The sequence below is a fragment of the Prionailurus bengalensis genome, chromosome E1 (assembly GCF_016509475.1).
Source record: "Prionailurus bengalensis isolate Pbe53 chromosome E1, Fcat_Pben_1.1_paternal_pri, whole genome shotgun sequence".
NCBI lineage: Eukaryota > Metazoa > Chordata > Mammalia > Carnivora > Felidae > Prionailurus > Prionailurus bengalensis.
The window spans coordinates 44,146,261-44,171,904 of NC_057347.1; the positions used below are offsets into that span (position 1 = coordinate 44,146,261).

Below are 25,644 nucleotides of genomic sequence, written 5' to 3' on the forward strand. Positions count from 1 at the left end.
TTAATAGTTACAATAAAACCAGCATGGTGGGATTACCTAATGAAACCACTAGCTAACACTGTAACAGTAAAGCTAGATTACATTGTAACAAGTGATTAATATGCCTTGGCTATAGTACAATCTCAAATATTTGAATGAAAAAGCAAATGTTTACTAACATTTCTATGAGTATTATTAACTATAATTTTTTATATTCAAAGTCCTAGTAGTAGTTGATGACTTACTTAGCCCAAGGGTGTAATTTTCTATTTTCTCATGGGGTCTCTGGAGCCTCTTGTTTAAGCTTACTTTCTATACAGTCTAAATTTTTTAAAGTCTCAGGACTGTCTAATCTGACCATTTCCATCCAGGCACAAGGGAAAGGAAAAAGGTGGGAATTTAAATTTAATTCAAATTTAAATTTAATTTAAATTAATAATCTATACTATCACAGGCAGCATTTTTCCCTCTAACGTTACCGTTCTTAATCCAGTCATTTCCTACCACTTTGAGAACTATCTAAAACTGCTATTCAAAGTGTGGTCCTTGGAGCAACAACACTAATATCTTCTGGAAGTTTTCTGGAAGTGTGGAATCTCAGACCCAATCGTAAACCTACTAAATCAGAATCAGCATTATAACAAGATCCCCGGGTGATTTATATGCGTATTAAAGTTTGAAAAGGACTGATCTAAAAAAGATTTATTCTAATTAAAAATATCCCTGCTCAGCAGATTCCCCAAAGTCAAAGAGGCTGTCTCATCTGTTAATTCAAGATGTTATGAATAAAATACTTTCTAATCCTTCAGGCCATGGCCCTTAGCTTTAAAAGAAAGGCTTGAGTTACTCAAGTTCCAAAACCTCTTGTTTGTAGGTCTTCATGTTCCTTCTTGACCCTAATCCATTTCTTATACCTAATAAAACAGCCTACATATTAATAGAAATGAATCACAATATCATCTCCTTTCATAATCCACCCAAATTAGTTGCACTACAAAGAAATCTCCCTCTGGCCTAAAACGTACCATCTCATTCTCCCTCAAAGATTTTCAGAAGTAGTCGGCATACCCAAAGGATCCCAACAGTATACATAATAAGAGAAATCCTAGAATTTTCAGATACTTATAGACTCTGTACTGAAGATCATTTGCTGTCCCAAAGCCTGACTGACCACCCCTACTCATAATTTCCAGAAGGCAAAGGGGTTCATGCAATTGTAATTTTGCCACACTTCAGTTCTCTGCTGGCTGCCACATATGCTTGTTTCCATATGAATTAATCACACAGTGCCCCTCAATCTCATAGAAAGGAATACTTAAAAACTGAAATATCATACTACACTAAAAAAACTCATTAGCAATTGGAGGGTCCTCTCTATTACTTGGGAAGCAAAATAGATGGGAAGAGAAAAAAGAGAAGGCCGTGAATACCAATGGGATTTGCAAAGGAGCGGTGTTATATCACTGTATGATTCTTCCCCAGTCAGAGCCACCTAAATAAAGAAGATACCAAAGACAAGCTGTGCTGAAACAGCCAGAACCCCCAATAAAAATGTTGCATATTGCTCCTAACAATTCTTCCACGTACCATTAACCAAGGACCTGAGGTTCCTACTCCTTATTACTCCTTGACTTTATTTCTGGTAACATTTGCCTGTGATGGGTATCAACAACAGCCTCAGCTATTTAGAGTACAAAGGTAGACTATGATTGTGTGAGGAAATTTTTTTTTTTTTTTTTTTTACTGATTCCAGCATGACTTACTATGACTGAAAACCAATGGTGGGGGAGGAGGGTAGTGGTGTCTTTTTTAACTTTTCTGAACCGGAGAGTTCTAGTACTCATTCATTCAATAAATACTCATTGAGTACCAATTATGTGCCAGGCACTGAAGCCTCTATCTACAGTAATTAACAGATAGTTTCTATTCTCATGGAGTACCTTTTAGAGCTACTCCTGTCTAGATCAGCGGCTACCAATCCTTGCTTGACAACGCTCTACCTCAAACCCACTGCATCACAATCCCTGGAAGCTGGGACTGAGTTTAGATGTCTTTATTTTGAAACCTTTTCACTGGTAAGCATTCAGGGCTCAGAATCATTCTTCTACTTTTCTAGATAAGTAGCTCTCCTTCCTTTTACAGAACCCTCTTATGTAAAAACTTATAAAAGCTATGGACCTCTTTTCCAGAAAAAAGCACATGTACATATATATACAGAAAATCTGTGTACAATGTTAGGGGTTCACAGAAATCCTGGTTCATTAAGTATCACTGGTCCAGCTGATGAGAGACAGTATTAGAGCCTGATACATCATAGGTTTCAATAAATAGTTGTAGAATTGAATTAAATACTTAAAAGGAAGGAGAAGACAAGTTACTGAGCTAGAAAGGTACTTTCCTCCGCACACACCAGGGTTCTCCACCAGGGGCACCGCTGCAGCCAGGAGTAGGAGAGGTGCTCCTTGTAGTTTGAAACGCAAAACAACTTTATCACACAAGGTCAAGGATGTTGGGTTGAGTGTAGATGAAATAATGAATGTATTGGTAAATCAATCTGGGTACATTATCAATTTAAGCAATTCGAATGGGCTGGTTAGTGTCTAACCATCATTTATAGAACTGCACCTAAAGAACAGTATCTAGAATCTTTCCCCTCTTTTCTAGTCTCATTCTGTTAACAATCTTCTTTCAACTCTTAGCCTTCTACGTGGTCTTTCTGCCTGTAAGCTGTAGGTAATCCATTCTGTCCCAGAGTTACATTCTTCAAACATAAATATCATCACTGCTAAACGATGATAGCTCTTGAGAGACCTGGGTTCAAATCCATGTTCCGTGACTTATTAGTTCCGTGTCTTGGGCAAGTAACAATGTCTCAAGTCTCTTGTTTTAAAACATAAGAGTCCATAATGGTTAATATGTACATAATGTTACATAAAGTACATAATGGCTCCTAGTACATACCTAATAATTACTCAAATTTTAGCCGTGCCATCAACATTATCATCGTGTCTTCCTCCCTAATCAAAGCTTTCTAATGTGTTTTTAAAAGTTTCTTTATTTAAGCAATCTGTATACCCAACTTGGGAGTTCAAACCCATGACCCCAAGATCAAGAGCCGCATGCTCTACCAACTGAGCCAGCCAGGCACCCCTATGCTTTTGATTTTTTTTTTTTAATCAAACAATGAGAAGGTGACCTTTCCAACAAAAATAGGTGGCACTGGCAAGGAGTGAATATAAGAGCAGGTTTTAAACATGCTACAGGCTCTCTGTTATCTGGCCTACATCTCCTGTGTACTATGACACAGAAAAGACATACGTAAAAGGTAATGTGACAAACTACGAGTGTTTTCCTCAGAGAACTTCAACATTTGCATGGTGGAAGAACTCAAAAAAACGTCATTCAGAAAACAACAGGCTAAAGGGTGTTCAAATCTAATTTGATTCAATTATTTCTTGACTGTTTAATATAACCTCCAGCTTCAATCCATGGCCGATGAAACCTAACTCTAACCCTCTGACACTTACTAATCAAGATATCCAAGTCACTTCTCTGACCTTCAGTTTTAATCATCTGTAAAATAAGTACAAAAAACACTACCTTTGAGATAAATCTAGCACAGTACTTGGCTGAATTCTAAACCTCCATAAGAACTTATCTGTCCCTCTGGTGTTCTACCAGACCATCCCATGACCTAGGGTTCTGGAACCGTGCATATAGGTATATGTCAAAATGATACTCATTTAAATTAGGCAACTGCAATGGTGATGAAAGGAAGAAACTCAATGAAACATTTACTTTCTAAGGCAGACCTGTCCCCCCCCCCTCCCTTTTTTTAAGTTTATTTTGAGAGAGTGTGTGTGCAAGTGGAGGGGCAGAAAGAGGGAAAGAGAGAATCTCAAGCAGGCTCCACACCCACCATGCATGGAGCTGATGTACGGGGCTTGATTCCATGACCATGAGATCATGATCTGAGCCGACACCAAGAGTTGGACACTCAACCGACTGAGCCACCTAGGCGCCCCCCACCATTACTTTTAATAGTGTCTTATTTGTCTTCCCTGAATTCTTTCCCACCCTGTGATCCATTGTCTCTCTGTGAGCTTTTCACAAATCAGATCTGATCATATTATCCTCTCACTTAAGACCTTTCTCTGGCTTCTCATTGTCCTTAATGACAAAAATCCAAACCACCAAACCAGGGAGGATGGTATAGTCCGTGCTTACCTCTCCAATTCCTCTTGTATTATGTTTTCTTATGCTGTGTTAGTAAAATGGCTTTCTTTCAACTCCTCAAACCTACCATGTTACCTTCCTGCCACAGGCCCTTTAAACATATACATAGTTCACTTTACCTGGTACCTTCCTCCAAACTATGCATATTCGAGTCATTCTTTGGACTTCTTTCTCAGGGAACACTTTTTTGGGGGAGCTCTGATGAGGTCAGGCATTCCTATTACACACTCTTATAGCACTACGTACCTTTCCTTTGTAATACTTCTCACTGCTGTAATTTTACATAAATAAGTAATGTCTTCCTCACTATAAACTGCAGAAAGGTAGAGACTACTTCTGGTTTTGCTCATTATTAGATTCCCAGCATCTATTATGTACTTTTTAAGCAAGGGCTTAACTAATGGATGTTGAATGAATAAACAACTGATCTTTGATTTCTGCCAGTCCTCCTACTGGTAGTATCTTATGTTAGTCTAAGCTTTAAGTTTCTCTGTATTCATCTACAGTTGACCCTTGAACAGCATGGGTTTGAACTGCACGGGTCCACTTACATGTGGATTTTTTTCAATAAATACAATATACTACTAAAAATGTATCTTCTCTTCCTTATGATTTTCTTGGTAACATTTTCTTTTCTCTAGCTCACTGCACTATAAGAACACGTATATAATATGTATACAAACTATGTGTTAATCAACTGTTTATGTTATTGGCAACGCTTTTAGGCAACAGTAGGCTGAGAGTAGCTAAGTTTTTGAGGAGTCAAAAGTTATGTTCGGATTTTTCCACTACATAGGGGTCAGTGCCCCTAACTCCTGCCTTGTTCAAGGGTCAACTGTAAGTCCAATAGGTAAGAATCTCTGGAAATCTCTACTGAAAGAAACTCTGTGGCACACAATTATTATTTTGTGATACAAATAATTACCACCTAATTACTCTTTTACAAAATATGGAGATTTCCTAAGAACCAACTTGTTTAATTTTGTTGTAAATGAAAGAACATGGGGAGTAGAAACGATATACTCAGGATTAATTTTGGAGGCATGTGTTCAAATTTGTGTGCCAGCACTTCCAAGAGTATGACTTGGAAGCTTCAATCTCCTCATCTGGAAAACAGAGCTCTATTTTTTAGATTGTGTGGATTAAATGACATGATACATATACAGTGCTCCTAGTATACGGACTAGCACATAGTAGACACTAAAAACCTCCCCCTTTCCTGTCTTCCAATATAAACAAACTCAATAAAGACACAGTTTCCATTATTATAACATCTCCCAACATATCTGCCACAATTGCTTATTTTGTTAATATATAAGCCACAAAAGACCCAAATGATTCACCAGCTAACTCAGTAGTACTGATCACCAGGAAAATTTGACACACATGGCCATATACTATGGCCATAAAGTCCTGGAACTTTGCTTTTTTTTCCTGTCTTTTCAATATTAAATGAACAAGAGAAAAAGTATCATAATCAAGGATTCTATCCATTTCTGATATAAAATCAAGCTTTGCTCAGAAGAATATAATTTTTTATTACCAATTCTTTTTAAAACAATTTTTTAATGTTTATTTTGAGAGAGCGCGTGAGCGAGCAAGCTGGAGAGGGACAAAAAGAGAGGGAGACACAGAATCCGAAGACAGGCTCCCGGCTCTGAGCTAGCTGTCAGCACAGAGCCCAACACGGGGCTCGAACTCACGAACAGTGAGATCATGACCTGAGCCGAAGTTGGACGCTTAACCGACTGAGCCACCCAAGCGCCCCTGTTACCAATTAAGAGGGTGAGAAAGTGATAGTAAAGGCAGCCAACTCAAACTCTCATATACCCCATAAAATTTGCCACTTGGAGAATCCCACATATCACCACTCTGCTCAAGCACCTCTAAGTTCCTCAGTGATGGGTGTCTCTTTGGTAGGAAATAGGGAGGAAATGGGCTATTTTCTAAGGCACTACAGATTAGGAGCTTATGAAGAGCAGGGCTAAGATCAGCCCCCTGGCTAGTCATCTACTTTGGCCCAACTGCTGGTGTGGACCTGTCCCCAAAAGAATATCATTCAGTGCATCATCTCAGGACTTCTACAAATTAAAGCCAGATGGATGAATGCTGCTAACAGGGAGACAAACAGCAACACCACACCCATCCTCAAAAAAAAAAAAAAAAAAAAAAAAAAAAAGTTTAAAAGAGAATTCCTACCGAATTCTAGGTTAGTCCTAGGTTAGGACCTAGGTTAGTCCTAGGTTAGTCCTAGGTTGCATTAATTTAAAAGAGGAATCAACAGCACAAAATGGCAAAATTCTTTCCTTGCTTGTTCTTAAACATGTAATATTTTTAAAAATATAAACAAACCTCTATAACTGTACAACTAATTCAGACATAAATGTGACCACATAAATTATTTTGTTTTATTCTTGTTTTTGTCAAAAAAGAAGATAGCTGCCTTTTTTTTTTTGAACCATAAAAGAAATGGATAATAAAAGATTCAGACAATATAAGGAGGTATAAGGGGGAAAAAAAAATCACTGTGGAACTTTCCTGTTATACATTAAAATCTTATTTTTAGAACTTTAATTTAGTTTAGGTCTATATCAGTGGTTTTCCATCTGGGTGATTTTTGCCCCTCAAGGGATATTTAGTAATTCTTAGTGGGGGGCATTTTTGATTGTCACAAATGGAGGGGGCACCTAGTGGGTGGAGGCCAGGGATGCTGCAGAACACTCTACAATACATAGGACAGGGTCCCCCACAACAAAGAATTAGTTTGCCCCAAACATCAATAGTACCAAGAATGAGAAACTCAGGTGTATGTTACCATGTAACTGGATTATTTTACTAGCCCATATGTCTCCCTAACTCTCGTCTTGTCCTTCCTTGCCAACAGCACCAGATTAATCTTCCCAAAGCAGTGCTTTCATTAGAAGTCTTCTGTTCAAGGGGCGCTCAGTCAGTCTGAGACTGGGTGGCTCAGTCAGTCAAGCGGCTGACTTCGGCTCAGGTCATGATCTCGCGGTCAGTGAGTCCAAGCCCCGTGTCGGGCTCTGTGCTGACAGCTCAGAGCCTGGAGCCTGTTTCAGATTCTGTGTCTCCCTCTCTCTGACCCTCCCCCATTCATGCTCTTTCTCTGTCTCAAAAATAAATAAACGTTAAAAAAGAAGTCTTCTGTTCAAAAACGTATAATGGCTATCACCAATGCCTTAAACCCCTCAATCTGGATGTTATGTCCCCTATAATCTGATTCTATCTGGCTAGCAAAACCTTATCTCTTCCTGCTCTCAATTCCCATTCCAACCAAAACTATAATATTTTATGGTTCTTTTGTTCCTAAACACCATTCTCAATTTTAGGCTTTTGCTCGTGTTATTCCATGCTAAAACCATTTTTTCCCTTCTTTTTTACCAATCCAAACACTTCCCATCTTCTAAAGCTTTAAGTTCTACTCCATCAAGAAACACCATTTTTCCAGTCTACAAGGATCTGTTTACTGAATTTCTTTATTATTATCTGTGCAATCAAATACATACTGACTTGTAACATTATCCAATTGTTCCTGTTAAACATTCTTAGCTTCCCAACAAGACTAGATCCCTCAAAAGATTAGAGGTTTTTTTCTCCATATTTCTACTGGTTGGCTTCACAAATATCTCCAACTCATTTTTTTCAAAACAGATTGTCAGGGCACCTGGGTGGCTCAATTGGTTAAGTGTCGGACTCTTGACTTCCGCTCAGGTCATGATCTCACAGTTCATGAGATCAAACCCCGAGTCAGGTTCCTCACTGATGGCACGGAACCTGCTTGGGATTCTCTCTCCCTCTCCCTCTGCCCCTCCCCTGCTCTCTCTCTCTCTCTCTCTTGCTCTCAAAATCAATGCTCTTAAAAAAAACAAAAACAGGTTAATTATCCTCCTTCAGATTTGTCCCCCCTCACAGGATTCTTCATTTATTAAATGGCACCACCAAAATGAAATCCAGGCAGCAGTCTTGATCCCCACCCTCTCCCATTCAATCAGTCTCCATGTCTCATTGGTTCTACCTCCAAAACATCTCTTGAATTTATCAATCTCTTTCCTACTCCACTACTACCACTTTGGTCTAGGTTACTTTCATCCTAAGCCTACTTTTTAAGTTTTTATTTATTTTGAGAGAGAGAGAGAGAGAGAGAGAGAGAGAGAGAGAGAATCCCAAGCAGGCTCTGTGCTATCAGCGCAAAGCCCCACCTAGGGCTCCATCTCACAAACCATGCGATCACGACATGAGGTGAAATCAAGAGTCAGACGCTTAACCGACTGAGCCACCCAGGCGCCCCTAAGATATTTTATTCTTGCCTCCTTCTTCCATTACATTTCACATATAGTAGCCAAGAGATCTAACATCTACATCAAGTCAACCCTCTTCTGAAAATCCTTCAATGACTCCCCACACACTTAGAATGAAAACGGAACTCCTTATAATGGTTTTCCATTAATATGCAACTCCAGTCACATTGGCCTTCTTTCAGTTATTTCAGTGCCAAGTGCTGCTATGTCTTAGGGACTTTGCACATACTGTTTTCTCCTTCTGTTATGCTCTTCAAATTACTGTTTCCTTCTCAACCTTCAGATCCCAGCTTCAATGTTATTTGCTCAAAAAGGACCTTCCTGACACCATTTTTAGAGAAGATTTTAGGATGTCTTTCATACCCTTCTGTGCTTGGTACATAGCAGGTTCGTAACATTTTTTCCAATTTGATTTTTTCGTTGAGGAGGCTTAACTTTTTGCTATTTTCTAGTACCTCTTTTGGTGGTTCAATTGCAAACCTGACACCTGGGCGTAGGTCAAGTCCCTCATCAGGTCTCTCTCCTCACACCCTATTTATAGTGCCCTTATCAGTTTGTAATTACAAATTTGTGATTATTTGCCTAATGCTTTCTCTATATAAACAGCATAAACACAAAAAGGGCTATATCAGAACACTAGTCCATAAAGAAATGAAATTATTATATATGTTTGCAATGACCTCCTCCTCCACCCACATTCCCCAAAGCTTATTCTCCCAGTTCAGGTACGATGTAGCACTGCCTTCAAGATACTATACTGTATATAAATATAAGGTATTTTCCCATTTGCCAAAAGAAAACTTCATAAATGTGTTTCAGCTGGCTTAAGTATATGTTTTTTGAATGAAGATCAAATAGTCAAATGCCTATTGCTTTATCAATTTAGTTACACATACATATTTCTCAAATGACAAAATTTATTTAGGAATTTCATCTTTTTCTATTCTCATCGAACAGAACAACTTTATGGAAACTGTTCACATCTATCTTTGATATCAACAAAGCCATTTTTTTCATCTAACACAACCTTCCTGAATATACATTTAATTCTAAGTTATTTGAAATATGGTACCCTTTGAATCCATGCTAGATGCTATCCCAGTATATCTTATTCCAAGCCCAAAGTATTCCTTCACTATCTGAATGATCCCTAAAACAATATCATATGTATAGTATCCACTTAGTACACTGCTTATTAAGGCGATTTTTACAAAGCTTGTTTACAACCTCACACTTCCATGAAGTTCTACCCCCAGGAAAAACTGATAAATCCATTAAAATGTCTTTGCTTTTTTTAAAATCCATTTCATCAGGTGAATTTTATAAATATCCAAATTGACACTGATTGAAATCATTTAGGCTGTGTGTCTTCCCCAAACAATTAAAAATAAAATAATTGACAGAATTTCTGCCTCATAACAGGAGAGTCTTTTGTAAAGACTCAAATATAAAGTTTTTCTATGAGAGACAATTTGGAGGAGGAGCTAATATTTAGGCTGACGCAATTTATCAGACTGGCTATTCCGTGTCAAAAGTTTAAAGAAAAAAAAAAAAAAAGCAGCAAACAGTTGTTTATCTTTCCTCTCAACTTTTTCCTAAGCCTGGTAATATCATGATGCCCCAAACAACTCCCCAACTTACTCGTTCCTTTACAAGTACATGCAATTACTTATCATAGTTTAAAAAAACAATAGTATCTATCTGTCCTATTTTCTCCTTAGTGATTCTTTCCCATGTTCAGCCCTATCCCTAATCAGTTGATCATCATCATCATCGTAGCTAAAGTTGCTTGTTTCTCCCACTGCCAGACCCCTTACTGAAGGGCTTCTTCTACTATAAATTACAACCAAAATTGTCACCTAGCCCTATCCTAAAACTTCTTACCACAGTCCCCAAATCTAATGGACAAAGGTAGTATGGGGGAAAACGGGACAAATTTGACTTTTAAGCCTCAAAAAGACCTAAGAGCATTACCACTAAGAGTACTGTAAGGAAAAAGAGGAAACTTGATGGGTACCATCTAGGAACGGGCTACATAGTCTTTTCTTCTCCATGTTTTTATACAAGTTGAAATTGTTATTAAATAGTGGCTATAGGCTAGCATTGAGAGTAGTTTATCAATTGAGAAAATTGGGGGGCCAGAGGAGGCAAATGTATCATTAATGAAGACAAAATTACATACAAAATATGAAACAGAAATTAAACAACTTGAGTGATACACTTGTTCATTTAAGGTACAGATAACTTTTGGGGCACCTGGGTGCCTCTTGCTGTCAGGGTCATCCTCCATGATAGGCGTGGAGGCTACTTAATAACAACAACAACAAAAGACACAGGTAACTTCTAATTTAATGTTAGGCCTAAAAACAAAACAACAACAACAACAAAAAACTTAAAAGGGACTCTACCAGTAAGAGGAATTTGTTTGAAAAGAAATAGCTTTGGAAGCATGGATACAATTACAAACAGGTAAATTTCCTAAGACAGAATTCCACATTATATTGGTTCAAATACTAATAGTTGCTATATGTAAAAGAAGCAAACTGGGAGATACTTGTATTTCATTCCGGGAAGAAAAATTAAAGGAAATATGGAAGCAGTGATGTATTAAAATATTTATTATTTGGTCACAGGCCTATTAAGGGTAATGTGAAGTAATTTCTAAAATTGATTTGCTTTGTAACTTCAAAAAAAAAAAAAAAAGTCCATAACTCAATGACAGCACTTGATAGAGGTCAACTCTTCTATTCAAGTCAAAGATCCTATGGTGAGCTGAAAGTCTCCCAGACCTGGTCCATCAGTAAGGGACAAAAGATTCAGTTTCTTGAGATGGCAGGGGGAAAATGACTGGCACTGCATCACACTTCAAATCCAATAGGGTTTCTCCCGTGCCAACAGAGCACTGTGCGTCAAAGCATACCTTGGTGTCGTAAGGACAGCGAAATGGATGTAAAAACCCTTATTTGTCTTTCATTTCCTGAACGCACTATCAACATGCACAAAACACTCCTGATCCCCATCACACCGGTCACGGGGAAAAACAAAACACACAAAACACCCAGATTTGCCGTTTCCACCCCTTCCCCTCGTATAGGTGCTTGCCCCTCAGCGCTGGGCCTCGGGAGTTCTCTTCCCAGATCATTGTCCAGTGGGAAATTCACTGAGCGAGGAAAGCAACGTGGGCTATAGGACGTCTGTTACCAAAACAGAAATTAGTATTAAAAATACCGATCTTATCGGCCCTCCGCCCTCTCACATAAAACAAAAACAAAACCGAACACCACCACCCCCACCACCTCCACCCCGCCAACTTGCCCCACCATTACGAAGATCATACAAGCTCTGATCAAACGTGATTCCCAATCATCCCGGGGCAAGGGAGCACCTGGGGCGAGTTTTCGGCCCCTGGTCTCTCACCCGGCCGGGGGGGCCAGGCCCCTGGACTGACAGGAGGGGCTGGCCCGACCGTGGCCCGGCGGTGGACAGAGGCATTATTGCCGAACCCCGCTCGCACCCGGGGTGGAAGCAAGGCAGGACCAGAGGCAACGCGGGTAAGGTTGCGGGCGAGGCCTCCGAGCCGACGCGGAGACAGGCAGGACCCGGCAGCAGGGGAGGCGGGAGAAGCTGCCGGGCCTAGGCCGCACCAGGCCGCGGAGTGGCCGTACGCGGCTTCCCGGCCGAGGCTTCGAGCCAAGCCTCGGCGAGCGGGGTTATCATTACCTGGACGGGTTCCTGCAGCACCGTCATCCTTGAGGCTCAGGCCCACTTTCTGCAGTGCCTCAGGCCCCCCCCGTAGCGGCTCCGGCCCGGCCAGCCCCGGCTCATTTAAACTCACCAGCGACCGTTACCGGGGGATGGGGGAGGCCGAGCGATTGCCGAGTACCTCCGAGTGGGACACGGAAATACCCGAAGTGGTGAGATCCGCGCGGGAGCCAGACGGAAAAGCCCGAAGGGGACCGGAAATGACCGAGGCCGATCGGCTGAGGAGGAGACCGTTGCCGGAAATTGTCGAGGATTCCCGGGGACTACCGAGTCCGATCCAGAGCGGAGTTTTCCCCTCTCGGCCACGCCTTCACTCACGCACGCCACGCCCAATCGGCCACCCTAGGCTGAGCCACGCCCAATCGGCGACAGCGGGTTGGGCGTGGCTTACCGGAGCGGGCGGGGAGCGTTACGTGGCCGGACTACCGCCTCCACTCGCCACTGAACCTCTCCGGATCAATTGAGGCGCGGTAGTTTGAGGAGAGGGTAAAACACGAGAGTTTGGGGCTGACTTTAGTTAATCAAGAAGTATTTGTTGAGTTTAGCTCATTCATCATTCCAGAAGTACCTATTCAGGGCTCAAGGAAAATAGGAAATTTGGAAGGATTGCCAGGCTTCAAAGACTGGTAAGGACATGGACTGTCCACCTTGAAGAGATTACGGTCTCTTTAAGGGAAAGACAATGTAACAGACTGCTACGTTATGTGGTGCCCATTGTAAGCGACGTAAAAATTCAGAAGAGAGGGAAATAAATTGGGATTAAGAGGAGAAAAGTTTCAGGGAAGGAAAAAGGGAGACTTAAACTGGACTCTGAAGGATAGGTGGAATTAGAAGAAGAGTGTCAAGTGAAGGGAAGCAGAAATGAGATCAGTCTGGTAAGAGTTAAGGCATTAACTGGAAATAGTTACATAGATGACCAGATCATGGAAATTGTTATTCCTGATAGGAGAGCCATTAGGCGTATTGGGAAATCTAGAGGCTGGATTTTGAATGTCATCTCTGGCACCAACTAGTTTTAGGTCCTTAGGCAAGTCACATTTCTGAATTTGTATTTCCTTAGTCTGAAAATAATGATTAAAAGAATTAAATGGATTGATGTATGTGGTTGTGTCTGACGCACACAGTAGGCTCTCTCAAGTTTCCTTCCTGCTCCCTCTCCCCCCAAAACGTGTGAACCAGGGAACTATTAACATTTTGTTTTTTGATAGATGATGAAAGCAGTTTTTGAAAGTTGATTGTCTAATCAGGACATCTCTATGCTAGATGTGGAACTCATGGTATAGTCTATGATGGGGGAATTTCCCTTTCTGGTTCTCACATTTTATGCAGATGAAACAGGTTAGAATGGATTCCTTCCTTCCTTTGGGTGATGTTGAAGGGAGGGTTTTTTTGTTTTTCAATACTAGTTAACAGAGCTATATCTGTCACCACCAACCATCTCTAGTAACTGCTTATTTGTAGCACCATAAAGGGTAAGTGCCAAGGAGATCTTCTGCCCTGTGCCCAGTTTTTGTTTTTTTGTTTTTTGTTTTTTGTTTGTTTTTAGCAGGATTATGAGTCGTCTACACTGTCCAACTGCGTAGTCACTAGCTATTTAAAGCTTAGTTAAAATCAAGTGAATTAAAAATGAAAATTTTCAGACACCCTAGTCACATTCCAAGAATTCAATAGACATACGTGGCTAGTGGCTCCCATAGTGGGTAGCACAGATATAGAATATTACTGTCAGTGGCTTGACTGGGGCTGGCGATCCAAAATGGCTTCACTCACGTTTGGGGCCTTGGTGCTTGCTGTTGCCTGTGCCCCTCAGTTCACATCTCCACATGACTTGTGTCTCAGCGTTGGCCTCTCATCAGTCGGTAGGCTAGCCCCATTCTTGACTTTGTGGCTGGCAACCAAGAAGGTAAAAACTGAAGCCAGGAGGCCCCTTAAGGTCTAGGTCTGTAAATCAAACCCCATCACTTCTCATTGATTAAAGCAAGATAAAGGGCTGGCTTGGATTCAAGGGGAGGAGAATTGATTAAAGCAAGATACAGGGCTCGCCTGGATTCAAGGGGAGGAGAAATAGACTCTAGATGGGAGAAGTTGGCAACATGACACTACAAAAGGCTTGTGCCACCAGAGGGATTGATTGCCGGACCATCTTTGGAAACAGTCTACCAGATGTGAGATGAGAGAATCTGTAATGGTAATGGAAAGGAGATGGGCGAGAGATATCACTCTTAAAATGTGATGCTTTTAGCTGGTCATAACACTCCACCTTTATTCTGATTAATGCAGAGAGCGCTAAGACTATTGCTTTTATTATCGGGATGACTTCTAGTAAAGTAGACTAAAGTTGTTATTTGCATTTTTAATTGGCACATGACATTATTTGCCCATGCTAAGCTTGTGGTCGTTTTACACACACAGCTCTTCTACATACAACATGCAGCCAGTAGATTTTTGTGCAATAGATTCTTGTAAACTTGAATGTAGGAACTTGCAACACAGGATACATAATGATGATATTTGGTGTGTGAAAATGTGTATCTAGAGTCAGAAGAGTCTCTGATGCTTGGTGTTCTGGCTCTTAAACTTACAATTTGCTTCTAAAATCCCCTGGGATTTTTTTTTTTTTCCTCCCTAAAAAAAGGCATCTCTTTTCTAACTGTTCTTCACTGGGCTAATACATCTGTTGTGGTTTTCTGCTCATCCACAGCAAGGCCACATTGTTTGAAGTTGTGCTTTGATGGGATCTTTTAAAGCATTTTTACTTCCTTCTGTGTTCCTGATTGACCTACTTTAACTTGCCATCCAGCAACCACTTAGGCATCCTGCTGTCATCCATTATCCACATAATGTTTAGCTGGTGAACGGAGCTGGGTTACAATAAGCATTATTCCAAACATAGTAAATTATCTCTTCTCCTTAGCCTGCCTCTTTGTCTGTTTCATGTTCACTCAGATTCAGAGGCCGGCTTTTAGGGAACCATTCAAGAAGCTAGATTTGGTTTTCTTGCCAAGATGCAGGTCCCACTAAATACATAGCCCCCAACAAGATTACTCTTCTGAATTCCTTCAGTGACCCTTGTCTGTACCTCCTGTTGTCCCTGTTCATGCTGCTGTCGTATCATCTTATATTACCTGACCTTGAGGCATTTACTCCTGTGTTGGCTCCTCCCTCTTGGTCAAATCATCCCTTTCCTTTGGCATCTCTGATCACACAGTCTCCTGGTTTTCCTCCTACTGCTCTGTTTTTATTAGTTTCCTTTGTAGCCCCTCTAATGTTAGAATGGTTCAGGGGCCTGTTCTAGGCCTTCTTCTCACCCCTATGCTTTCTTCCTTTCCAAACCCATCTGTTCTCTTGGCCTCCGCTCTCATAAAATTGTTCCAAAATCCGTATCTCTAGTCAGACTGCTTCTTAGAACTCCAGACCTGAGTGCCTAGCTGTCAACTGGACATCTCACAGGTTCTTGTTGAGAATAGAATTCCTTGTTCCTCATACTTGAAGTACTTCCCATCTCAGTTTAAGGTATCACCATCCTCTCCATTACCCAAACCTGAAACCATGCTCTCTCTTTGACCCTACCATCTAGTCACAAAAGCCCTACTAATTTTACCCTGAATATACCTTCTCATCTCTTCCTGTCTCCAGCCTTACCTACCCTCAGAAACAAGTCTGATCATGTCAGGACTCCCTCCTAATCCTCCCCCTCCCAACTCAGGATTTCCCATTGCTCTCAGGAGATCACTCAAACCTGTTAACTTCTCTTCTAAGGTCCTCCACGGTCTAGTCTCTGCCACTTTTTTCAGCCTTGCCTCACTTCCCTGTTATACTCTATATTCCCCAAAGGGGACCAGAATATGTCACTTTGGCATAAGGATTATTTTGACCTGAAAAAAACTAGGAAGCAACAAACACAGAAAGTACTCTTTGCTTTCCCCCATTTGCCTAAAATCAGGACATCAATTTCCCTTTGTGAAGTTGTTTCCTCTTCCCCGCTCTCCTGTACCAGGAGGAGGAAAACAACCATTATCACTAGAGACAAGGAGCTGGCACTGATTCTGCACAAACAAACTTTACTGAAATAACCCTTATCTTCCATTAGTTCCCCCATATATTTACCTTTACACAGCTTACCACCCCGCAAGCCCAAACTTTTCTCCTTTGTTTTGTCACTTCTCCACAAATTTGTTGCTGTTTGCTAAGATGTTATGTAAGCCTCAAGTTCTGTTCTAACCACCTCTTGTTTTTAAACTCTTATTTTTAAAATTCTGTTAATCTGTCTTTTGTCAGTTTAATTTACAGGGTCCATGATACAAACCTAAGAGGGTAGAGGGATGGTCACATGAAGCACATAGCAAGAAAGTAGCCATCTACAAGCCCGGAAGAGAGCTCTCATCAGAAACCAAATTTGCTAGCACCTTGATCATGGACTTCTAGCCTCCAGAACTGTGAGAAAATACATTTCGGTTGCTTACTCCACCCAGTCTGTGGTATTTGGTTATAGCATCCTGAGCAGACTAATATGATCAAGATTATTTATGTCATATCTCCCGAAGGGAAGGCTAAGCCTTACATGTCTCTTTATTGTTTTAGGAAAAGAATTACATATTTAGTAGATGCTTAAAAAATATTGACTGATTAAAGTGGAACCCTTTACACATATTACTTCTTCTTCCTAAATCACTTTGCCCTTATTCTTTTTTTTAACAAGGAGAAGCTATTTAGTTATAATTTGTTTTAAGTTTATTTATTTTGAGAGAGAGAGAGAGGGAGAGAGAGAGTACGTGAGCAGGGGAGGGGCAGAGAGAGAGGGAGAGAATCCCAAGCAGGCTCTGCAGTGCCAGCGAGGAGCCCGATGCAGAGCTTGATCTCGCGAACTGTGAAATCCTGATCTAAGTCAAAATCAAAAGTCAAACGCTTAACCGAATAAGCCACCCAGGCACCCTTGCCCTTACTCTTTAGCTAAATTCAACTCATCCTTCAGGCCTCAGGCCTTGATATTACATCCTTAGAATATTCCCTGTCCTACCTAACCAAAATTATTAACTCTACCCTACAATTCTCTCTCACAACATCTTTATTCTTTTCCTTCATAGTATATATGGCAATTTTAATTATATTTGTTTAATATAAATTCCTTGAAGGTAGGGACTTTGCCTCACCCTGCTGTCCTCATTATCTAGTATAGTGCTCTGCACAAATACAAAGTTATTAAAATATTATAAGTATATCTGATGATTAAATGACATCACTACTCAGTGTTATCCCTTATTGGTCATAACTTGATGCTCTTTTGAGTGTCTCTTTCTGGACCCAGAGAACAGGCTGGTTTTGCACATAGGTCCGTAAGGGATTTCAGGTCAAAGCAGTCTGAAGTGTTGAGGCTAATCAGATGCATCCTGGTTGAAGTGAGCTCTGGGATGGTCTACATGGCTGATGGCAAGGAGGGCTAGACAGACTTCAAAAGCACAGGGAAGAAGATAAATGGTAAGCAAATTAGCTTGCCTGCAGTGGAGGCAGTTTAAGCTTGGTTGAAGTGGTGGTGTGTGGGACAGTTGATAAGCTCTGGGTTCCAAACTGATGACTTTAGGTTGATAAAATAGACCTACGGAGCTGCTGGTGGTGATTGAGCTGGGCAGTGACTTCACGGGAATGGAATTTGAGAAAGATTATGCTAACAGCTGAGGATTATGTGAATTGGAGGAGAAAGACAGTAGGGGCCAGGAGTGCAGCAAAGAGGCTGCTAGGGAGATAAGGCAATTCTAAATTTCCATTATTCTTGGATGGTTGCGACGTGGGATCAGCGAGCCCAGCGGTTGAAAAAGAATTCTTGAGACATTTTATGGTGCAAAAAGGTGTTTTTATTGTAGCACGGGAACAGGACCCGTGGGCAGAAAAGGCTGCATTGTGATTGTGAAGAGTGACTGATTATATAGGGTTTTCTATCCTATGGAGGTGAAGGTGATGCTAGGTCTCCAGGAAATGGAGTCTATAGGTTCCTGGAGGTCTATCACTGAGATTGTGTTTTTCTTGTAAATCGTTAAGACAGTTACAAACTATAATGGAGTTTCATGTCCTACATGACTGTGATCTTTATCAGTTAACCATTTGTTTTTCCCGTCTTTGTTCTTAGGTAGTTACTAGTGCCAATATATATATATATATTCCACCTTAAGGCAGTGGGGAGGTTGCCCCTAAAGGGGGGATTGCAAGATGTCAGATCGCGTTTTGCCCTCAGCTTGCCTTTTTCTCTCTCATAATTGAATCTGAAAAAGATGGAAAATGAAAATAGTTACAAGTTACTCATTTACAGCGGGAAATATTCTTATCCAGTTCCTTTTTTTAAGGGCATTCAGATTCCAACCAGAGGCTGTTTATTGAGTACAGACAGATCAGAAGAATGAATTCAATGATCTTACCGGCTATTATCTCCTTTTCCTCAGAAGGCACTTATATGCCTGATTGCTAGATAAAAAATATTTCTATTATCTGGAGAGGATGTTCACCAAATAATAGATTCTTTGTTTCTCCCCTTTTTAAATGTATATATTTTTACATTTATTTATTTTTGAGAGACAGAGCACAAGTGGGGGAGGGGTAGAGAGAGAGGGAGACACAGAAACGGAAGCAGGCTCCAGACCCTGAGCTGTCAGCACAGAACCCATTTGCGGGGCACGAACTCACAAACCGTGAGATCATGACCTGAGCTGAAGTCGGACGCCCAACCGACTGAGCCACCTAGGTGCCCCCTCACCTTTAAAAGATTTTTTTTAATGTTTATTTTTGACAGACAGAACGTGAGTGGGGGAGGAGCAGAGAGAGAGGGAGAATCCGAAGCAGGCTCCATCCAGGCTCTGAGCCGTCAGCACAGAGCCCAACGTGGGGCTCAAACTCATGAACCGTGAGATCATGACCTGAGCCAAGTCAGACGCTTAACCGACTGAGCCACCCAGGTGCCCCTGCCCCCTCCCCTTTATAGCTTCTAGGCAAAATTTAATTTTTCTCTAAATAATTGCATAGCAATGAATTAAATGCAGACTTGATTCTGTTCCAGTCTGGAGTCTCTTCTATAGTTGTCACAAATAGAACCTGTTGTTGTTTGCTTGTTTTATGTGTCACAAATATATGATTTGGGACATAGGTGATGAGCTCGGTTTAAAATATACTAAGTTTGAAATGCTCAGGTGAGAAATGCCCAAATTTTAATTGAATATGTGAAGCTTGAACAATTTAAGAAAGAAATTGAGGCTGGAGATAAGAGATTTTCCCAGTTGAACTAAATGCATTCTATTTTGGTTATATAACACCTTCTAAAACCTCTGTGTGAGTATTTGTCATTACATTAAAACTATTTATATATCTGCATCTTCCACACCAGACAGGAAGCTCCTTGGGGGCAGGGATGGCCTCTTACTCATTTTAGTAAAAGTAAGTGCATACTGTAGGTGTTTAATAGGTGTTAGCTGAATGAATGAATGAATGAATGAATGAATGAATGAGAGTAAACTGGATAAAGGAGATACAGGAGAGGAGGGTCAATGACAGAACTTTGGTGTGGTAAGTACAGCAGAGAAGGCCCAGAGGCAAGACCACTAGATCTAGCCACAGAGAAGTCAGGGAGGAAGTCAGAATTTAAGAAGTAAAAGAAGAAGTTGGTAGAAAGGAAAACCAAGAAAAGAGAATCATTTTTAGCACTAAGAACATCTCCCCAAATGCTGAGACAAACTGCTTGCTAAGGGGTAGAGTCTCTTTTTCCTTGCTAGGAGCCATCCACACTGTGGGTGACAGGGCCAGCTGTCATTGATGCTTTCTTGCTCCCTTCCCCGCTTGGGGGCCAGGGCTCTCCATGGAGGAATCCTTATCAGCTCTACCAGCTTCCACTGTTGCCTTACAGTAGTGTCCTGGGTTCTAGTCTCGGGTCTGCCATGACCTTGGTCTAGTCACCCCTTCTGTCTGTGCCTCTAAAGTCCCTTGCAGCTGACAGGATGTCTGGGGCGGCGTGGGGGGGTGGGAGTGTGTAGTTTGGATGACTGGTGAGGGTTCTGACTTGCTCCCTGTTGCTTTCAACTATAAATCACTTTGCCAGACACCAGCTGTCCTGCCCTCTGCTTTAGATTCTCAGGCGGACTCCAACCCACCTGTTGTTGGAGCCCCTCCCAATGTCCTCCTCCAACAGCTGAGCTCACAGATACAGCACTAGGCAGCACTGCCTTGATCACAGCACAGAAACTAGCTTCAACCATTTAGATGGACTCTCGAGTGATTAGGCCAAATGTGTAGCATTCTCCACCTGCACTAAACAGCCAAGGAAATGAAGTTGGACGGGATGATTTAAAGCGCTCTGAGGACTAGTCTTATCATGGTCTTTGAAAAATTGCTTTTAGACCCTTTCATTCTTTCTCTGCCTTTACCTTTGGTGCTCTGGGTTTTAAAGGTCACGGAGACTTCAGGTTTTCATTGCTTTTTTCCTTCTTCCGTGGTCACAAGGAATCTTAGATACAGGGGATTGGGTTAATCATTCTCCTTAATTTATAGCCTTCTTTCATCAGTGGTCCATGCAAGGCCTCTCTTGTTTAATTTTTTATTTGTGCCCTTTTATCTCACCGTTCCATCCCATCCAAACAACGCTCACCATAAGCAGCCGTCAAATATTTTTATTTTAATTTTTTAATGTTTATTTATTTTGAGAGAGACAGAGAGAGAGAAAGGGAGGGAGAGAGTGTGGGAGAGACATAGAGAGATGGAGAGAGAGAATCCAAAGCAGGCTCCATACTCAGCGGGGAGCCCAACACGGGGCTGAATCTCATGAACGTGAGATCATGACCTGAGCCGAGATCAAGAGTTGGACACTTAACTGACTGAGCCACCCAGGCACCCTGACTCTCAGAGATTTTTAACGTGTATTTTTTTGTTTGTCTGTGTTCTTGAATAACACATAATGCTTCTAGTATCCATGTACTTAATAAAATTTAATAATATATCTTATTCCACCCAGTAGAGCCAAATGTTATTTCAAAATGTAAATGATATAAAAATTATTGATAAACTGTATTAAATTATTATTATTTTTTTGCTACTAAGTCTTCAAAACCCAGTGTGTGTTTTTTCTTATAGCACATCTCAGTGTAGATGTTAAATTTTCATCAGAAATACTCGATCTGTATTTAGATTTTGTAATCTCACAGTTGAAAAAGTAGATTCACATACTAAGTTGTTTCGAGTGTACTTTAAAATTTTCCAATACCTGAATCAAGTACAAAAAAAATCACTTTCCTCTAATATTTGCCTCTAAATGGACAAAATTGCTTCATCTATTTTAAAAGAATTGATTTGACTTTGAAGCAAAAGCAAATCAGTATCAAAAGTATGTCCAAGTTAAGTAAATTCACTAACTCCGTGTCAACTCAGTATTACCAACATGAAATTCAAGGAGATATTGCATAAATTGAAAAGGAACTCTAAATTTATTAATATCAACGAAACATTTAAACTTCTCTTGCCATTTTTGCAGCCCGTTTACGTAATGCTGTTGATTAAAATCTGCATATTTATGTTAGAGAAATGTGTATTAATTTGCATTGTGAGCGGCTTCAATTGTAGCAGAGATTCTTATACCTGTCTAGCTAGCTGAGTTGCAAATAAGTGTTTTCTTTCCTTGGAGCTTGAGTTGTGGCACATTCATATGCAGTGTGCCATCAGTGAGATTATATGCAGGTATTTTAAATTTATAGAAATGTTATTGTGGTTTACATCTTATTCAGCTTCTTACTCATCACTGTGTTTCTTCTGGGTATACATCTAATCTTTTGCTTCTAACTGACATGTGGCATGGTCTCAGTGATGGAGACCCACATTGCTTCCACCTCCTGCCACCGTAAATCATGCTTCAGGGAACCTCTTTATTCATGTCTCTCCTGAACTCGGGTGAGATTTCTGTCAGATGTCTACTCAGCTTGATTGCCCTTCTAAACCACAAAGCCCTTCTACCTCTATTCCCTGTATTTCCTAGCTTTTCTGTCCCTTTGCTTTTTTTTTAAATGTTTATTTTTGAGAGAGAGAAAGAGAGAGAGAGAATGAGTGGGGAAGGAGCAGAGAGAAAGGGAGACATAGAACTGGAAGCAGGCTCCAGGCTCCGAGCTGTCAGCACAGAGCCCGACACAGGGCTAGAACCTATGAACCATGAGGTCATTTCCTGAGCCAAAGTCAGACATTTAACTGACTGAGCCACTCAGGTGCCCTAAGAGAGACACTTTTTAAATTGTAATCCATCTGTCCTGAGATTTTAGGGGATGAAGGAGAAAACAACTGTCCAAAGTTCAGTTGCCCCCTCGCTGTTTTTTCATCAGTTCTTTACAAGCACAGTACATCTTCAGTGCCCTGATGTACCCTAACCAGCACCTGGATCATAGAGTTGAGTCACACAGGTGATGGGGCATCATTGCATGTTCGAAGGCAATAGTGGAGGGAAAGACAGATCAGGACCCAGAGCTCTTTTTTTGTTGTTGTTGTTCCACAGCCATGCCTGGCCACATCTCTCTGCCACACACACACACACACACACACACACACACACACACGCACACACACACACAGACACACACACACACACCAGTTCAAATAGGGCTCCCCTTCATCCAAGCGGCTTCTCACAGTTCTCTTCATTTCTTGTTGGTGTTTTTCTCTGTATAATTCTTCTGCTGTTGACCTTGGAAGAGGGAGCAGCAACCACACTATTTCAATCAGGAGGCAAACTCAAGGATTTTGAGCACTTGCTCTGGGTTGGACACTGTTCTAAGGATGTCACCCACATTAACTCATTTAACTCTCAAGAGGTTGTATCGGCTGCCCCATTTTATAGATGGGAAACTGAGACATAAAGAAGTTAATTAGCTGGCTTAACTAACTGAGTCAGGACTCTAACCCAGGCAGTCTGGCACCTGAGTGGTCTCTCTTACCCTCTGTCGATTTACCCAGTGCCCTGTATGGGGACAGATTAGTGTTGGCCAGGGCGTTGCCCCATGATGTCTAGTTTATGAGACACTGGCCAGAAGAGAGGAGGGAGAGGTGACTAGGACAAGGCATTAAGAGCCAGGCCTGCTGTCAGCAGCATTTGATCCCAGGCAGGAGACTCTGATGGATCTCTTTCAGGACAGGACACAGGCCCTGCGTGGTTAGAGGAGAAGGGAGAAGTGTGAGTGAGCATGCGTAAGCCCAGCCTAAAGGAGGCCTGATGTCAGTTCTCTGTGGATCTGTCTCTGAATTTGACATGGGGCATAAATGGGTTGGTGTGAAATTCTGTCCTGTGTTTTCCATCTACTGAGTTTGAGGTCCTTCCAGTGGGAGCATCTGAGTGTGCTGGCACAGCCCTGGCTCAGGAACCATTAGAAGCCTCCCAGAGGCACCGGTTAGGCTGCCAGGACCCGCTGCCACGCTCGCCTCTTCACACCCTGCCTCTTCTTTCCTTCTCTCTTTCCTTTGCTCTAATTGGTCCACATGTATTGGGCGGGGAGGGTGGGGGTGGTGGTGGCGGGCACTGTCATAGACCCTGTGCAGGATACTCTGGATGGACAGGAAGGTAAAAGTTAGTGACCGTGAAGCAGAATGGGGACCATAAAAGTGAACCCTCTGACTCCAGTAATGGGCCCTTGTGAACCGTGGGCATCATGAGCTATGGTAATAGCAAGGCCAGCCTCTGGTGTCTTGATTCTTGGTGCATGGCTCTTTCTGGAAAACCACACTCTCCTCTCGCTGCTGCTGAAGTGCCAGATACTTTTTTAGCTGGTGTTGCTCAAAGAGAATCAGAAACTGGTTTGAGGAGTGTCTCCTCTCCTGCTGGAGTGCTTGTGGCCTAAGGTTTCAGGCAGGCTGGCACCTCGTCTGAGTGTGGCTGACAGGCAGGCCTCCTGGCCCCAGGGACTTGCTACATGCTTTCTGAGCCACAAAATATGTCACACTGTGGGCACCCAGCTGCCATCCTTCTCCCTCCCCCATTCCCTTCCACTTCTTCCTCTTTCCTAAACCTACACTTTATAATCCCAGTAGCCTCTGCCGCCTTACCTGTGCCTCCCCTCTTCTGGAATTCCTTCTGGAAAGTCTGAGAAACCTGAACACTCGTCTAGCTTCATCTGCCTGGGAAAGCAAAATGAAATTCACAGCCAGGAGTGCTTCCAGTGTGCGAGGGATGGTTTGTGGTGCCTTGCTTATGATATTTCATACAGATCTCACAACAGCTTGAGAAGGAAATGTTTATTGTTGAAGGTCCTTAGGGTGCTGGGCCCAAGATTAGGAAATGCAAAACGGGGATTCAGCCCTATGCTTGTCTGCCTCTAAAGCCCCCCCCCCCCACCACACCCTTTCTATGTCTGGATGTTCAGTGAGCCCCATTCGGTTTTCCCAGTTTTCTAACCTCATAGTTCTGTTCCCAAGCAGGTTGGATATTTTACTCCTCCTTAGAATTAAAAAAAAAAAAAAAGGAAAAGAAAAAAGAAAGGGCGCCTGGGTGGCTCACTCAGTTGAGTGTCCAACTTCGGCTCAGGTCATGATCTCATGGTTTGTGGGTTTGAGCCCTGCGGCAGGCTCTGTGCTGAACGCTTGCTCAGAGCCTGGGGCCTGCTTTGGATTCTGTGTCTCCTTCTCTCTCTGCACCTCTCCCCTCATGTTCTGTCTCACTCTGTCTCTCAAAAATAAATAAATGTAAAAAAATTTTTTTAAAGAAAAGAAAAACAAAAAGATAAATGAAATTAAAGGAAATGCTCAACTCTCTCGCTTTTTAAAAAAGTTTATTTTATTTATTTTGAGAGAGAGAGACAGATAGCAGAGAGAGGAAGAGAGAGAATCTCAAGCAGGCTCTGCACTGTCAGCACAGAGCCCGATGTGGGGCTCAAACCCACGAACAGTGAGATCATGACCTGAGCTGAAATCGAGAGTCTGACGCTTAGCCGACTGAGCCACCCAGGCGCCCCCCAACTCTTTCTTTTGAGGATCAAACTTCTTACTAGAATGGTTAGAATAACCTATTTCTTAACTGGAAGGGGACATATGAGATCATCCCATTCAGTGGTTATTTTTAGACTCTTAAACCATAGAATACTTTCTTAGAAAATGATCCTGGGGCCCTGGTACATAAAACACACAGGAGTGCTGCTGGCTGAAATGGCAGGGGGAGCTCCGAACCTGGCCTCTCTGCGTCCTTTACAGCCCGAAGCAAGTTAAGGAAGCCTTGGGTGTCTGTTGAAAACTGTTTGAAAGCTCCTGATTATCTCTCATTTTAGAGATAAACAAGCTGAGGCCCAGAGAGGGGGAGTGGCTGGCAAGGTCAGGGCTAGTGTCTGGGTCTTCCAGCTTCTGGCTTGCAGCCTTCCAC

At 41.8% G+C, this 25,644-nt stretch overlaps 2 protein-coding genes across 9 annotated transcripts in view; one reads left to right on the forward strand and one right to left on the reverse strand.

The window, feature by feature from the left end:
• Nucleotides 1-12,363, reverse strand: part of CDC27 (cell division cycle 27) — a 71,664-nt gene extending 59,301 nt beyond the window's left edge. For 3 of the 5 annotated variants that reach the window (XM_043584889.1, XM_043584888.1, XM_043584890.1), the window contains exon 1: nt 12,252-12,363. In XM_043584889.1, coding sequence (XP_043440824.1) covers nt 12,252-12,278 — 27 coding nt within the window. In that variant the 5' untranslated portion in view covers nt 12,279-12,363. The remainder of the gene's footprint in view (nt 1-12,251) is intronic. The other 2 variants (XM_043584892.1, XM_043584891.1) reach the window with 1 other exon arrangement.
• Nucleotides 11,958-25,644, forward strand: part of MYL4 (myosin light chain 4) — a 30,027-nt gene continuing 16,340 nt past the window's right edge. Inside the window, exons 1-2 of one of the 4 annotated variants that reach the window (XM_043584895.1) lie at nt 12,786-12,919; nt 16,572-16,729. The gene's annotated coding sequence lies outside the window, so the exon portion shown is untranslated. The other 3 variants (XM_043584896.1, XM_043584899.1, XM_043584894.1) reach the window with 3 other exon arrangements.